The 16,824-nt window shown below is 38.5% G+C and overlaps 1 protein-coding gene across 1 annotated transcript in view; it reads right to left on the bottom strand.

Annotated features, from left to right (window-relative positions):
* The window catches only part of xpo6 (exportin 6), a 40,750-nt gene that overhangs the window by 22,160 nt on the left and 1,766 nt on the right, over nucleotides 1-16,824 (bottom strand). Inside the window, exons 3-11 of the mRNA XM_039686391.2 lie at nucleotides 12,284-12,396; nucleotides 9,349-9,546; nucleotides 9,105-9,264; nucleotides 7,857-7,934; nucleotides 4,356-4,836; nucleotides 4,140-4,266; nucleotides 1,334-1,443; nucleotides 1,153-1,261; nucleotides 977-1,069 (exon numbers count right to left, since the gene is read on the bottom strand). Of these exons, the coding sequence (XP_039542325.1) occupies nucleotides 977-1,069; nucleotides 1,153-1,261; nucleotides 1,334-1,443; nucleotides 4,140-4,266; nucleotides 4,356-4,836; nucleotides 7,857-7,934; nucleotides 9,105-9,264; nucleotides 9,349-9,546; nucleotides 12,284-12,396 (1,469 nt within the window). The remainder of the gene's footprint in view (nucleotides 1-976; nucleotides 1,070-1,152; nucleotides 1,262-1,333; nucleotides 1,444-4,139; nucleotides 4,267-4,355; nucleotides 4,837-7,856; nucleotides 7,935-9,104; nucleotides 9,265-9,348; nucleotides 9,547-12,283; nucleotides 12,397-16,824) is intronic.

The following is a 16,824-nucleotide window of genomic DNA, read 5'->3' as shown; positions in this document are numbered from 1 at the left end:
AATCTGTACAATATCGTGAGCACAGTGCATATCGTTGGCGAACGTGTATCTATAAGCAGGTCTCTCTCACCAAGACAGCTGCCCTGTTCTCCACTGGTTCTCCTCACACCACAACTCAATGTGTCTCTGACCGTTCTGTCTAACATTGATCCTGGCCTGTCCTGCTCTCCCGGCAGCATAGCAGGCTCACAACTGTATTGCTCTGGTTCGTAATACAAGTATTTCCTCAGCGTTCGAAATGTCATTGCGATCCATTGTTTTCCTGTTGTTTGAATCGCCTGTTACATCACGCCCATTTTCAGACAGAAGTAAAATTCTCACAAAAACGACTCCAGAAGCTTCCGCAGCGTATTTCTACATATATTTTAATAAAACGTTTATACATTGATTTATTGGGTCCTCTAACCTGCAATATGCCCTTTAAATAGTTATTAGAATTGCCAATGGAGAGTCCATTGTCTACATCCCCCATCATCTACACCCACCAGAAAAGAGAGAGAGAAAGAGAGAGAGAGAGAGAGCATGTTCGCCCATTCATCTACACCCACCAGAACAGAGAGAGAGAGAGAGAGAAAGAGAGCATGTTCACCCACTCATCTACACCCACCAGAACACACACACACACACACACACACACACACACACACACACACACACAGAGAGAGAGAGAGATATGATAATACAGATATTCTGATAATACTTTTATGATAAAACAGCTGCACTAGCGGCTAAATATGTGTTAGCTATTCACAAGGCCAGAGACAGCTAATTGTATTTATTCATTTATTAATATATACTGTGTTTATTTATTTACCATGCTACATATGACATGATCTATACACATATGTTCTGTGTGTTTGTTGTATTATTTATATATAATATGTTGATGCTTTGGCAACATTGTGTTACACAGTCATGCTAATAAAGCTATATTGAATTGAATTGAGAGAGAGAGAAAGAGAGAATCTACACCCACCAGAACAGAGAAGGTCTGGGACGGCAGCAGCTCCATCACCCTGGCAACCACTTCCAAACTCTGACGCAGGTACCGTTGCCATTCTGTCTGTTGCTATGGAAACCAGAGGGGAAAGAGTTCCAAAATTTCAGCCAGAGATGTTTTAGCTACTATAAGCGTGTGTGTTTGATTCTTACATCATCGTCCAGGGTCTCATCATCGAGTTCTTCCAGTTGACTCTGGTTTAACCTGAACTGGATCCTGTTGAGAACTTCACGCAGCAGCAGAACTAGAGCATCTTTATACCTGGACACACACAGATACAGATTACGCTTGAGCAACCTATATAAAGCAAACTCGATTCACTCAGACATGTACCTGTTAATGACACTGTCTCTGTCAGCCAATCGGCTTCTGATCTTGGTGGTCAGGTAGTCCAGGAATACACTCCAGATGTCGAGACAGGCCAGGTAACCCTCGTGACTCGGCTACAACAAAATAAACAACAGACCATTAAATGAAAACATGCACACAAATATCACGCTTAAGAACTTCAAGGCGGATTCAGTGGTCATGAATTCGATTTTTAATATTAGTTTCCTGAAGTGCAATTCTAAAGTTAGTAGGATTTATACATCAAAACCTGGCAATAACTTTAATAAAACAACGGTTTCTTCCCTGATTTTAGTCACGTCTTAATGTAGTCACCATGAAACCAAATGGACAATTCTTGTTTTTATGGAATATTGGAGTATTTATTGTAAATTATTTATCAGTGCCCATTAGGGGTGTAACGGTACATGTATTCGCCCTGAACTTTCACAGTACGGACGTCATGGTTTGATGCACGCAGCCAGACGACGAATACAGTCAGTCACAGGTGATCAGAGACTTTTGTCTGTTCCCAGATCAGGGTTAAAGAATAGAGAAGACAGAGCATTTGCAATCGCTGGCGCTGGAGCCTTCCGGTTTATATCAGAGCGGCTCAATCTCTAACAGTTTTTAAATCCTCTCTTAAACCCCTTTTTTTTCCTTTAGCTTTTAATAATTGTGATATTTTGTCATGAATGTGTGGTCTGTCCTTGTTATTTATCTTGTCTATTGTTCAGCACTTTGGTAAGAACTGTTTGCTGTTTTTAAATGTGATATACACTCACCTAAAGGATAATTAGGAACACCATACTAATACTGTGTTTAACCCTGTTTCGCCTTAATTCTACGTGGCATTGATTCAACAAGGTGCTGAACGCATTCTTTATAAATGTTGGCCCATATTGATAGGATAGCATCTTGCAGTTGATGGAGATTTGTGGGATGCACATCCAGGGCACGAAGCTCCCGTTCCACCACATCCCAAAGATGCTCTATTGGGTTGAGATCTGGTGACTGTGGGGGCCATTTTAGTGCAGTGAACTCATTGTCATGTTCAAGAAACCAATTTGAAATGATTCGAGCTTTGTGACATGGTGCATTATCCTGCTGGAAGTAGCCATCAGAGGATGGGGACATGGTGGCTATTAAGGGATGGACATGCTCAGGTAGGCCGTGACATTTAAACGATGCCCAATTGGCACTAAGGGGCCTAAAGTGTGCCAAGAAAACATCCCCCACACCATTACACCACCACCACCAGCCTGTACAGTGGTAACAAGGCATGATGGATCCATGTTCTCATTCGGTTTACACCAAATTCTGACTCTAACATCTGAATGTCTCAACAGAAATCCAGACTCATCAGACCAGGCAACATTTTTCCAGTCTTCAACTGTCCAATTTTGGTGAGCTCTTGCAAATTGTAGCCTCTTTTTCCTATTTGTAGTGGAGATGAGTGGTACCCGGTGGGGTCTTCTGCTGTTGTGGCCCATCCGCCTCAAGGTTGTGCGTGTTGTGGCTTCACGAATGCTTTGCTGCATACCTCGGTTGTAACGAGTGGTTATTTCAGTCAAAGTTGCTCTTCTATCAGCTTGAATCAGTCGGCCCATTCTCCTCTGACCTCTCGCATCAACAAGGCATTTTCGCCCACAGGACTGCCCCATACTGGATGTTTTTCCCTTTCCACACCATTCTCTGTAAACCCTAGAAATGGTTGTGCGTGAAAATCCCAGTAACTGAGCAGATTGTGAAATACTCAGACCATCTGGCACCAACGACATTCAGTTTGGAGTTCAGGAGATTGTCTTGACCAGGACCACACCCCAAAATGCATTGAAGCAACTGCCATGTGATTGGTTGATTAGATAATTGCATTAATGAAAAATGAACAGGTGTTCCTAATAATCCTTTAGCTGAGTGTATAAATAAAAATAAACTTGAGGCGCTTTAGGAGCGGCAGAAATAGCGGTTTTCCCGATAATAGCTGTACACAATGCTCAATAACGCAGGTTTATCAGGAAAAATTTAAAAGGGATACTTCAGGATTTAGCATTAAGCTTTGTATTAATAGATTAATCTTCACAGAAGTGAAGTATCCCTTTAATGAAAGTTAGGGTGGCTGATCCTCCAAAACTTTATTTTTTTACTTTTTCATTTTAAGAGCGTGCACTTTAACTAGCATGCACTTTCCTGTGCTAGAGCAGAGTGTTATGATTTATGAGGTGAACTCTTCATTAATAGGAAAACTAATTTAGTTTTGTCCAGTGCTCTTGTATCTCTCCTGTTTATCTCATTAACGCACCAAATCTGCAAAGGCGGTATGTCGTTGCACTATTACATCATAACTTGACAATCCGAAACGAGACGTTTTCTGAGCTTGGATTCAATGAAACCCGCTTTTGAACGAATGAGGAAGTCGAGTTGTGAAACTTACAGGATGTTTTAATAGTACAATAACCTCTTGGATGTGCCAAAAGACATGACCCTTTAATGTTAATCATGATAACGCACGTCTTGTGGTTTAATACTGAACATGACATTACCGATAAAGCCACGGGGAAGAGTAAAAAAGCACCTTCAAGTCTAGTCTTTTTCAACAGAAATTCAAATGTTACCAGGAAATCATGAAAATGCCCAGGTATGTGCATTAAAATGTTCAAAAACAATAAAAAAAAAGGATGGAGATGTGTCAAAAGTTAGAGGAACAAGGAAAGTTTGGGTAATCAAAGAACAGGAAAAGGCAATATCATTAGACATGAATATGGTGTGTTAGAGTTGGTGCTTCCAGGAACATTAAATGAAAGAGTTTTACCTGGTTAAAGGTGTATTTGAAGAGCAAAGCTAGAAATTCCACTAGAGGAAACTGGGCGTTAGATTCGATCCTCCGCAGATGAACACTAACAAAAAGCCTGAGGAAATCGGTGAACTTTTCCACATAGCTGATAGACACAGACAGACAGATGGAGAGGGTTAAAAAGCAGCAGAATCAATGAGTTAAATGTTTGAATCAAGTGCATCTATCTCTTACCTTTCATCTAATTCTTGCAATCTGCTTTTGATAGTGTGTGTGTTGGTGTGTGAGTGTGTATTTGTGAGTCTTTGAAGTAGGAAGAACGTCTGTTGAAACATGCGTAGCAGAAACTCCTCAAAGTCCACGGGGACGCAGTTTTTGCACATTAACTCGTTGATGCAGTTCATTGCCATGACGCCCAGCTTGGCGCGATCAGATTGGCCCACCATCTGACCAGTTCTGCAGTGTCCACTGCCGCCATTGGCTGGGAGATTTCCAGGGGCGGAGTCTCCATTCGAAGTGGGCATTTGTTTCGTTTTGATTGGCTGCTGGCATCCGAAGCGAGCGAAATGAAAAATAGAAGCGAGGAGGGATGGAGTGATAGAAGTGGAGAGAGGAATCCAGCTAAAGAGATGAGCCAAACACTCCAGCGCTAGCAGACACAGAGCGGCACTTTCAGCTTCCAGGATCATCTGTGTGCTGTTGCCTCCCAAAACACCTGCAGAACACCACAAAAGACAACAGTCATTTATTAGCAGGTTTCAACTATAACAACAGACCATTTTGTGGTTATCATATCAGTACTGGTTGATGATCGACTGCTCGCTTATGACAAAAATCTTAATCACGATAATTTTTGGTCAATGTTGAAATCACGCTATGCATGTATATTTGAATGTATTTAACACGATTATTGGGGGCGATATGATACGAGTAATTTTAAATGGCTAATACTAGGTTAAATAATGTAATCAAAACAATTACGTAAGAGTCAGAAATACAATCTTAAAGTGACAGCAGCCTAATAAACCTGAGATGTCGTGTCATTAACGTTAATCAAACAACGAATGACAGAAGAATATCACTCACTGATCTTGACCGAATAACTGAAGTAGTTTTAATAAGGATAAACTTAACTTTTGTACAGTAAGACTATGAAATATTATTTTATATTTGATTATACATTTTTGTTGTTGTAGGAAAGGCCATTCCTTATCTGAACACTTATCTTCCTGAAAAACATTGCATTTTTGTTCTGTTGTATTAATTTGTCAGTTTTGTTTGTAATTATTTTCTTTGTTCTAAGCTAATGCACAGATCCAATACTGTTACACATGCTTTTTTTTCCCTAAACTGTGTGTGTTTCCTTAAGACATAACCCACTGTTTTTACATGAATACTCTTCAAAAAGCCATTTTAACATTTTTGTGTACGCGTTTAGCCGCGTATCCGAAGCCCATTTTCTTATCCGCATCCGACTCGGAGCGTACACACAGAAAGCCGCCCGAGGAACAGTGTCTCTTTTGCTGCTTAATTTGCTTTTAATTACACTCTTTAAAGGGTTAGTTCACCCAAAAATGAAAATTAAGTCATTAATTACTCACCCCCATGCTGTACCAACCCCGTAAGACCTTCGTTCGTCTTCGGAACACAAATGAAGATATTTTTGATTAAATTTGAGAGCTGTATAACTACCACATTGGCTCCTAAGGGACTGGCTCTTGACGGCCCAGAAAGTCAATGAAGAAAATGTTTAAATATTCCAAGTGACTACCGTGGCTCAACTATATGTTTATCAAGCGACGCGACTACTTTTTGTGCGAAAAAACAAACAAAAATAACGAGTTTATTCGACTATTTCTTTTCTTCCTTGTAGGCCAGAACGAGACTTCCTTAGATTTCCACGACGCATGCGCGAGAATTGCGATCTGCTCACACCAGCTTACACTACTTCAGATCGCAATTCTCACGCATGCGTCGTGGAAATCTAAGGAAATCTCGTTTCTGGCCTACAAGGAAGAAAAGAAATAGTCGAATAAACTCGTTATTTTTGTTTGTTTTTTCGCACAAAAAGTAGTCGCGTCGCTTGATAAACATATAGTTGAGCCACGGTATTTAAAAAAATTGTATTTAAAAAAATTACCAAATTTGTATGTTTAATATCAAAAGTAACCGAAAGGTAACCTGGTCTGTCCTGTCTGTCAGCATGTTGTCAGTCCGCTAGACATGTGCCGGTATTCGGTAATGCGATAAATCGCGGTAATGAATATGCACGATATTGTTATCGCGGGCTCTTCAAAATACCGTGAAAAATAATAGATTTGAATTTAGACTTTTAGAGCGCGCATTAGCTGCTTATTTTCCATCAACCGCTCAAACACTGCGTGCTGCGCAAAACACGCACGCACTCTGATGTAAACAATCCCCACATGTATAAGCACTGTGTGCATGGGGCAGTGCGCACTAGTCTAATGTAAACATTCCTCACATGGAGCAGAAGCATGGCGGAACGCTCCCGGCGATTTATCCCCGCAGGGCTGCCAACTCTCACGCATTCAGCTTGAGACTCAAGCTTGAGACTTTCAGACAGGACGCGGAATACGCGCGCAGGGATGTTTTGTTGCTCCGCCGACCTCGACCACGCCGGGGTTAAATTTCAAAGTAGTTAAACTTCTTATTTTAAAATGGCAAATCGCGTTGTATCTGAAGGGCAACGTTGAACCAAGCGGTCAGCGTCGCGCATTCCGCGTCCTGTCTGAAAGACGATTAACGCATTTGACACTTTTCACACGCTCTCCCACAGAGAAAAATCACAGAGCAAAGAGGACACTGACACCGACAGACTAGACAGAGCAGGTTACTTTTGATATGAAAGTTGTTATTGATAAATCAGCTCTTAGGTTCTGATCACAGATCGTTGCTCCTCAGTTCAAGTAAACCGATCATGTCACTTTCGTTTTTATTTAAAGGTACAGTACAACTTACCGAAAGGTATATTTACTTGTACATAATAACGATCAATGAGTGTTTTCAAACACGGAAAGAGGTCAGTAACACTGCAGGAGAACTGTTGTGTCACAAAACGTTACATTTACCTCAGGAAAGCCATTTAATGACCAGCACATTAGTTGACTAGGAAAAAATAGCAAGGAGTATTTTGCTAAATATTATATTTAATTTCTCTCTGTATGTTTACAGCAGTATGTGAGAGATTTTTTTTCTTGAGAAACATTAACAGACTGGGGCCTACCTAATATTTATCCAAATGAGTCAATATTGAATTAAGACTTAAATCAAATCCAAGAATTTAATTGAATAATACAAACCGTAACCTACCAGTCATTGTACCATGTAAACATTGTAACATGTTGTCACTAAACTTTAAACAATTCGGTTTAGTTACCATATGTTTTGAAAATCACAATTATACATTGTGATGCTAGTTGAGGTTTTTTTTAGAGACCCACAATGAATCTGTTTTTCTTGAGCATTAAAATATAATTTCATTAAAATATCGTGATAATACCGTATACCGTGATAAAAGCTCAATCAATTAACCGCAGCATGAAAATTTTATACCGGCACATGCCTACAGTCCGCAATGTATTTTTCACTGCGTGGGAACATGGTGTGTGTGTGTGTGAGAGCAGCGTAGCTTGTTGGACATAGCGACAGTAACTAAGGGGGGCGGGTCTTTGCGAACAGTCAATTGCTGCAGTGACTGGTATTTAAGCTCACCTGACTCTCTTGACGTGGGGGATGGAGGGGGAGTGGTGACTGTAACACTGTGTTTGTCCCACACCGTCTCCAGAATACCTGCGCGCAAAAGAGAGTTAAAAATGAAACATGATACAGGTTCCAGTGCTTAAAGCTACAATACCTACGATTTTATGCCGCTAGAGGGCGCTACATTCAAAGCAACAACAACGGCTTTGCTTGATGACGCCGTGGAGGAACGCGGAATGATGGGAACTGTTGTTTTCAACTCCACCGTGGATAAATCAGCCAGACGGGAATCAAAAATTAGTAGTCATGGATGTTCGGTAAAAACATGGATGTTTGGAAAATTAGTAGTCATGGTAAAGTTCGATTTCGATAACTGTTGCGTTTAATGACATGCTTGTTTTTCATTAAACTGAAATAACCGCAAGAAAAGTAAGGTTTAAAAGTAAATTATTTATCACAGATGTTAGGGGAGAGCCGGGACGGTTGAAACACTTTTCAGATAAACGTCGTTTTCTAAGATACAGCCAACAGTTCACATTGCGAGAAGTATTTGCGGTGAATATGACCTTACGATTTTTCACATCATATGCATTGACAACAAGACATTCGAACAATAATACTAATTGTTTTGCGTCGTTTACCGACATGAAATTTGAATACAGAACACGTGTTACTCACCGGTCAAGTAAAACACATGCAAGATCAGCGTCTCTTTCTAGTTAGAGTTTTTCACGAAGTTCTCTCCATTTAGGAACCGATGTTGAGCTGGTTTTATTTCTCTTGTCCCAAATTCTTCTTGGGTCGTTTGGTTGACCCGTTCGTTGACGTTTGCGTTTATGAGACTTGTCTTTGTAGACAGAACCAGGTGCAATCGCTAAAGAATAATTTTGCTCCATTCCATAACAAATGCGCGAAACAAGCTGACGTTTGACGCTAACGCACAACTACAACTTCCGCATTTGTCCAGGACTACACGCAGTACGAGCGGAAACCGAGGTAACGCGGATATGACACAATTGACTGGCGACTCCCAGCTCATCCCTACTCACACGCCCCGTTTCCTTGGTTAAAATCTCAATTTTCTCACGATTTAAACATTGTTTGAAACATTTGGAATATTGTAAGTTATCATCTTAACTAAATATATAACACTGGCCTTGTGATTTTGGGATATTTTAATGCAAAAATCTTAGGTATTCCACCTTTAACGATTAGTTACACCCGGATATACTTTCAATGAATCAGTTATGAGTGTCTCACCAGTGAGAAGGTTCAGTACGGTGGGGATCTGATCCAGCAGGAGTTTCTTCAGCTCCTCTTTACGAGCGACGCTCAAGTCTTCTCTGGGACAGACCAGCTCTTCCGAGGTCATCTTGAGCAGAACCAAACCCAGCGGCGCGAGAGACGGCGACTGCACTAACTGCAACACAAACCACAAAGATGAAGTCAGTTCAGTTCGGTTTAATATCATCTAATAGTAACAGCAGTAAAGAATAACAGGTACCTGTAAGGTGTTGCTGAAGAAGTCATGGTAGAACATAGGCCAGTCCTGGCGTCCAATGTCAACGATGACTTTGCAGAGTTTGTTTCGGATGAAGAAAGGCAGCAGTGCATGCTGGGATAGCAGAAGCTTGGGCAAGCAGCTCCGAAGTTCTGCTTTGTCCTCACTGGCTACGCCAACCCACATTTTGTTCACAAGATTCTGCAGAGGACGACCGACACATTTATTGTCATTAGAGCCAGACCGATATATTGGCAGACCGATATTATCGGCCGATATTAGCCATTTTCCAAACTATCGGTATCGGCAGTTGTAATGGACGATAAATGAATATTTCAAAAATAAAATAAAAACGGGCAAATCACGCTTAAACCATGTCATGAGTGTTGGAGTTGTATAGTTTGTCCACCAGAGGGCACTCTACACCGTTCCTGTTGGCAACACTCGTTGAGTTGGTCACGACACATACATTGCTTGAATAACAATTAAAAGAACATCCCCATCAGTTTTCTAAACTCAAATAAGCATGACAAAATTTGTGACTATCATGTCCAGTTTTGCTGATGTTAAATAAGCCAAGAGTGACGCGGAATTAGCTAGTAATAGTAGTTGACTGACTGTCCTTTTAACTTTTGACAATGTGACTGAAGTATTTATTTAATAGAGCGTGACAGTTATAGCAATGAGACGCATCATCTCTCCTTGGCCTGTTATATTGAAAATGTATGTTTTACAATTTGCAGTATGACGTTATCCATCGCAAAATTATGGCTCATCATAGACTAGCTAACCATGAAGCTAGCTAATGCCACTGTCGTCAGTCTGTTCTGTTGTGACAAACAAGTTTCTTTTCAAAATGCATTATCATATTATTTTAGTTAAAACCTATGACTAACTACAAATAACTAATGTTAGGGAAATCTGTTCATGTTTTGTTGCGCGTTTCTGAAAAAAAATAAATAAATAAAAAATATCGGCCGATATATCGGAATAGCGGATTTTAAAACCAAAAAATATTTGAATCGGTATCGGCCTTCAAAATTCTTTATCGGTCGGGCTCTAATTTGTCATCATATCTCATATAACACAGCGGAGGACGCCTGTGCTTGCATATAGAGGGAATGCATTGACGTCACTTTCCCGCCGGAATGACCCCCCTCAGCCTGACTGAGTGGCAAAAGATCTGCTGCGTGACTGGATTTAATAGCGGAAACTGCGAAAATGCGACTAAAACGAACAATTTTATCAATTTAAACTAAATGTTGGACTCAATATAGTATCCCTTACATCTTACTAAAGATCCACTGATTTATGGGGATTTACATGCAGCCAGGAATCGTGTTGCCTGACAATTATGTTTGCCTGATATAAAAGCAATATAGACCTAAACATAAAGCAAATTTGCCTGTGAAAGCTTTATATAAATACAATATAGGTAGGTCTAAATGCGGGTGATCACTTACATCAGTGTTACATATAGCCTATATATATCATTATATCGACCAGCCCTAAAACTTTATAGGTTTTTTTTTGGTCAGTGTTAATTAAAAAACATTTAATAATGCAGAAAATGCAATGATAAATATTTAATTGATGAGTTGTTAATATATACAACAATACAAATTATATGGGTATGGTTTTACACCTAAATTCAGCATATTGACACAAAATGATAACTGCAAATCCACCTTTCGCTGAGTCCAGTTGTTTCTGTGAATTGCAGCGATCTATTTGCTCTTCTTTCTATAGCAGTCTGTAAAAACATACCTCTGATTTTTTTGTCAAATCTAGTTGTACAGTCAATCATAAAGCTCTTTCCCACTTTATATGCCCAAAAGCAGGTCAAATAGATATAGAAACTCTTTTATCCCGACTTCAATATCAATATTAAATAAACTACCAGAACTGTTTTAATGTCCTTCTATTTAATTTATTTATTTATTTATTTTTTCTATGTATTTTTGGGGACTGTGTGTTTTATGCCTTGTGGTAATGTTGCGTGTTGTGCCTTGTGTTTTTCTGCTGGCTGTACAAATAATTGCCCTTCGGGGACAATAAAGTAACCTTAACCTTAACCTTATGTGTTGTGTTTGTTTTTCACGGCATTCACGCTAACAACAAATACAGCCGCTCATTCTTTTTGCCACTCACTACGAGTAACTGCAGGCACTCCGGCCGACGGTGACGTCACGCGCATACCCTCTATTGTGTTTTAGGATAATTACACAAATATATCCAGGTCATATTTCAAGAAAATGAAGCCTATTTGTAAGCCTAAGGTGTGGTTATTTGCATTGTGATATTATCATCATGCTAATTTCCCTTAAAATTATTGTACTAATGAAAAACAATCCTCCAAAAGGAAACACATTTTTTTAAATTAAAATTAGAATAAAAATAAATGCAGTACAAATAAATGCTACTATGCAGGTCACGTGGTATAATTTAACCTATATCATTATAATGTTAATTTCTTCTTTTTTTAAAAAATACAGCAATGATAATTAGGGGGTGAATAAAAGTCACAAGAATGACATTCATAATGTTCATAATGTTCAAGTCATAAAGATTTCTATTTCAAATAAATGCTTTTGAACCCTCAATAAATATTAAATAAATATAAAAATATATTACACTTTTTCAACATTTATAAAAAAATATATATGTTTCATATTTAATGATTTCTTTGAATAATTATAAATAATTTTCAGTAAAAATGCTGAAAATTCATTTTTATCATCACAAGGATAAATTACATTTTAAAATATATTCAAATAGAAGACAGTTATTTAAAATTGTAAATCATATTTCACAATATTACTTTATTTTTTAATCAAATAATGCAGCTTTGTTCAGCAGAAAAGAAGAAATAACCCTCTAAAATTGACTCAGTGTAAGCTAATCTACATAAGATAATGAAGTGAAGGGTTAACTTTACCTCAAACACAGTAAGGCTGTACATCATGACATATTCATTTCTGCTGTTGGAGAGGAAGTAGAGGCAGTGCCTCCATGAGCCGGGCTGCCCCGCGAAACTGTTCAGCAGCTCCTCTGCGATAAACAACACCACACGACACTCATTACAAAACACATCTCATCTAATCAAAACAAAGCACAGAGTGAAAGCAAGTAATGAAAAGTCACCAAACAAACTTCCTTCAATGAGGAAACAAGTGCAATGAAAAGGGCTATTTCACACAGACACAATACAGGAACATCTTCAGTAAAGCATAAATGAAGGCAGTTCCCACGACTTGAACTCAATTCCAGTTCAAAGTTAACAAACGCTTCTTGTACACAGAGTTTTGCATATTTGCATGAAAAAGAAAACATTGCTTTGTTGCACACCTACACATACGCGCATTTCAAAAACCAGTCGAGTTCAAATTACAGAGCGACGTCACAATTGAATAACTTCATTAGTTACATTCATTTGATAGATGCTGCTTTTATACTGTATAAAGCCTTAAATCAATGTGTTGTGTACCCTTGGAAGTACAAATGTTGTAATGACAACATTTTAAAGACACCTCTCGTGACAATTAGGAACTGAGAAACTGGAACGATCTGTTTTTTGACTGAAAACATGGTGTGAAACAGGGTGAGAGATCGTATAGATGTACGCACAACAAGTAGGCCTACACTCGACTTCCACATGCGCTAATGTGACAAAAGTGTGGGTCAAGTCTGAAAGTAAAAAAAAAAATGGCAAAAAGCTTCAGTACAAATCTCATTCACACTAAACTCTCCTTAATCTATATTTTAAGTAATTTTTCTATTGTGTTATGGGTGAAGACTGAAGTCTAAAAGTGAAAAATGAACAATAATCAAGACATTTCAAAGGGATAAACCGTCATCATATTTGGGTGGAGAAAATCAATAATACAGTCACACACACACACACAAAAAAACACAATATACCATATAAAACAATATCATGTGTTGAGATCTTAGATACCATCAACCCTGGACATTTCCGGTGCAATGCGTGACTTATTCTGGGTCTTGTTCACAGACAGTCTATTTACTTTGACCAGTTTGACAAAGAGTTATTTCTCCAAAAATAATCACTGCTGAGAAATGAGCATTGAACTCCTTAGTTTCAAAGCACCATGTTTTGGCACAGGACAAAATCTTCGGCCGAATGCCCCCAAATAGAAATACCAAGCATTTTACGAAACTCAATAGAGTTTAAATTAGAGCCCGACCGATAAAGGACTTTGAAGGCCGATACCGATACAAATATTTTTGGGTTTTAAAATCCGATATATCGGCCGATTTTTTTTTATTATTATCAAATATTGTTGGATTTCACAGATGTGTAAAAGAAAAGCTAACTTTTCTGCACAAGACACGTTTGATACTTTTTCTCTATGTCTAAATGTTCACTCCTCTCAAGTATAACTTACATTTTACAATGCAGGGACTGTAACTAGAGATATGCTAGTTATAAATACAGTAATCATTACTTTATTTAGGCAGAAAAAGTTCATTGTGGTTTCCAAGCTCATTAATGTTAACGTTAGCGGTCTTCCACTAATGATAGTGGCATTAGCTAGCTTTGTGGTTAGCTAGTCTATGATGAGCCATAATTTAGCAATGATAACATCATACTGCAAATTGTAAAACATACATTTTCAATATAACAGGCCAAGGAGAGATGATTGAAGCGTGTTTCGTCCGTTTTTATTTTATTTTTGAAATATTCATTTATCGGCCATTATAACTGCCGATACCGATATTATGGAAAATGCCTAATATCGGCCGATATATCGGTCTGGGTCTAGTTTAAATGTCATGAATGTGGTCTCCAGCCACGAAATACAAGTTATTAGACACATTCCTCACATTAAAGGGGTCACATGATGATTCGTTTTTATTTGAGCAAGCTTTGTCGCTCAGTAGCTTCTAAAAGAAGAAGCTACTGAGCCTATTATTGTACAGCGCGCCAGTAAACACATCATCAGAGATTAATAGAGATGTTAATGCAAAAGGGAGTGGAAGTTCTCCCCTTATTAGACATTCTCTGGCTTATTTATGTATACAACGCGAAAGGTTTATATGCCATAGACAGTAACAGAAATGGACACAGCAACCCCATTGATTTCAACGGAGAACATTGAAGCCAGGTGTACAGCGCAAGCTCAAACTGAGCCTGTCATGTGAGCAACCTGTACGTCTTCTAGTAGCTGGTCCAAGTGAAATCTAGGGCTGGGCCGATGGACGATATCATCTCAGACTGCAGTCAAAACTTTTCCATTTAGGGACAATATCTGCCCCTTTTAATCGATTTTTTCCAGTTCATTTTTTTTTTTTTTTACCTGTATAAATACTTTCGTAAAATGAATAATGCTTTAAATAAAACAATGTTCAATAAATATCCAATGATGGTAAAAAACGAGGTGATACTTTTAAACATTAAATTAAAATCGCCAGTAGGTTGCAGTATTTATGAGCGAGTCATCCGTCATCGAGTCATTCATTCATCGGTAACAAAGCAAGTGGCTGTATTTATGAACGGGTCATTGAATCTCACGAATTCGAATCACCACTGTTTGTGTGAAACAGCAATAATTTCGTTGCAAAACAGCAATAATATGATCAACATTAAAAACACTGCTGGATATTAGCCTGTATTGATCGCAGATTTAGTCGCACAAACAGCTTTTGACAGATTAAAGACCAACTGAATGACACTTTAATTAATTCAAGTAGATAATCTCAAATGAAGATCACTGAACTCCAGCTACTTGTCTGTGTTTTCAGATCATCAGCGTTTCTTCAGCAGTGTAGAGCATGGTTGCCAGATACTATTGACAAGACCGGGTAGAAAACGTGTTCTTTTAACAGAAAAGCTCTGACTGGGGATTTCATTATTTAAATCTGGCAACCAAGCATAAACGCCCGTAAACACAGTCTGTAATAAAAACAAAAACACGGATGACGAGTCGGACAAGAAATTTAAGGTCCGTACGTGAAATTTAAGACCTCCTTATCGGAAATTTCAGATTTTAAGACATTTTCAGGCCTTAAAAAACGAAAATTTTATTTAAGACTTTTTAAGGACCCGCGGGGACCCAGCTATACGGTAATTTCTCTACAGTGCAATGGAGAGTCGATTCGTTATGACGCAATCGTTAGCCAATTTTTACAAAAACTGCTTCTACGCGGCCATAACTTAAGATACAAGGCAATGGAGCCTTTTATACATTACTAGGCAACCAGTAGTGGGAACGCCCTCCAGCGCAGCCACTGAAGACCTCAGCTCTGATTGGTCGGCTGGATCTGGGTGTTGTGATTAGGGATGGGACGGTATGAAAATTTCATATCACGATTATAGTGTCCACAATTATCGCGATTATCAATATTATCACGGTTTTCTTAAATTTAGATATAAAGTGTTCAAAATATATAGTGTAAAAATATAAAATATAAATATAAAGTGTTCAAAAAGAACTGACGCTCACACTGAAAACATTTCAACAAGTTTTATGAATGAAAATCAACAAACAACAAATAAACAAGCAGCTCTATGCAGTTTTTTTTAAGCAAGATTCTATTCTATGGCATTTCCTTCTTTATAATGCCCGTCGTCAATAGCAACGCATTATTACACACACCGCGCACATCAATATCACAAGGGACACACGCTCGTTTAATTAAAATAATCAGAGTTGATTTATTGTTTACAGAGTTTGATAATATTGGTGTGATCATCTTGTCTGGACGATTGTTTTACTAAATGAATTTATAAACGGGTAAGATTTAAAACATTAGCTGAACTAATTATTAAGTCAATATGTCCCCGTAATTATGTGGTAAAAATAAAATCGCTGTAATACGTTATGTATCTACACATTACTATCCCTAAAACGTCACTCTTAATAATAATCTTATTTGAAGATGTTCGTTCGTCGGCTCAAAGACACTTGCTGCAAAATTTTCTTCGCGGAAGCTTCACTTCTATTTCAAGTGAGTGACATAAAATGTTTAAACTCAAAACAACATTTCGTACCCAATTGTTTGCGTGACGATCTTAAGTTTTTTGCATAATGCATAATAGGTCCTTTTAAAACATATACAAATCCCTTCTTTTCAAAAATGGTGCTGAAATGAGCCGCTAAAACCATTCAGATCACACCGAAATGATCAATAACTGGTTCTTCATGTGGATCTGCAGAGCGGTGGGTGCTACACACACACAGAAACAGTGGAAAGTTACTTTACAACACTCAACACTTGTCGTTACTTGTCTTGCCCCTCAGATTTAACAGCAACTATCCCACTCCTAATGCACCACACTTGACATGTAACGAGTGTATGTGATCGCATGTTAACATTTCAGTATGTTTGTGTTTCAGAAGAGAAAATAGGACATCTATTGATATCATCCAGGCATAACGAGCGACAGCCTATTCCGCTAATAACAGCACAAAGCGTGACTCTGCAAATCAGGAAGTGATGAGGATGTGAAGGCCA

This window comes from Pimephales promelas, chromosome 3, assembly GCF_988280905.1.
Source record: "Pimephales promelas chromosome 3, fPimPro1.hap1.1, whole genome shotgun sequence".
Classification (NCBI taxonomy): Eukaryota; Metazoa; Chordata; class Actinopteri; order Cypriniformes; family Leuciscidae; genus Pimephales; species Pimephales promelas.
This window is presented reverse-complemented; position numbering and strand designations above follow the sequence as displayed.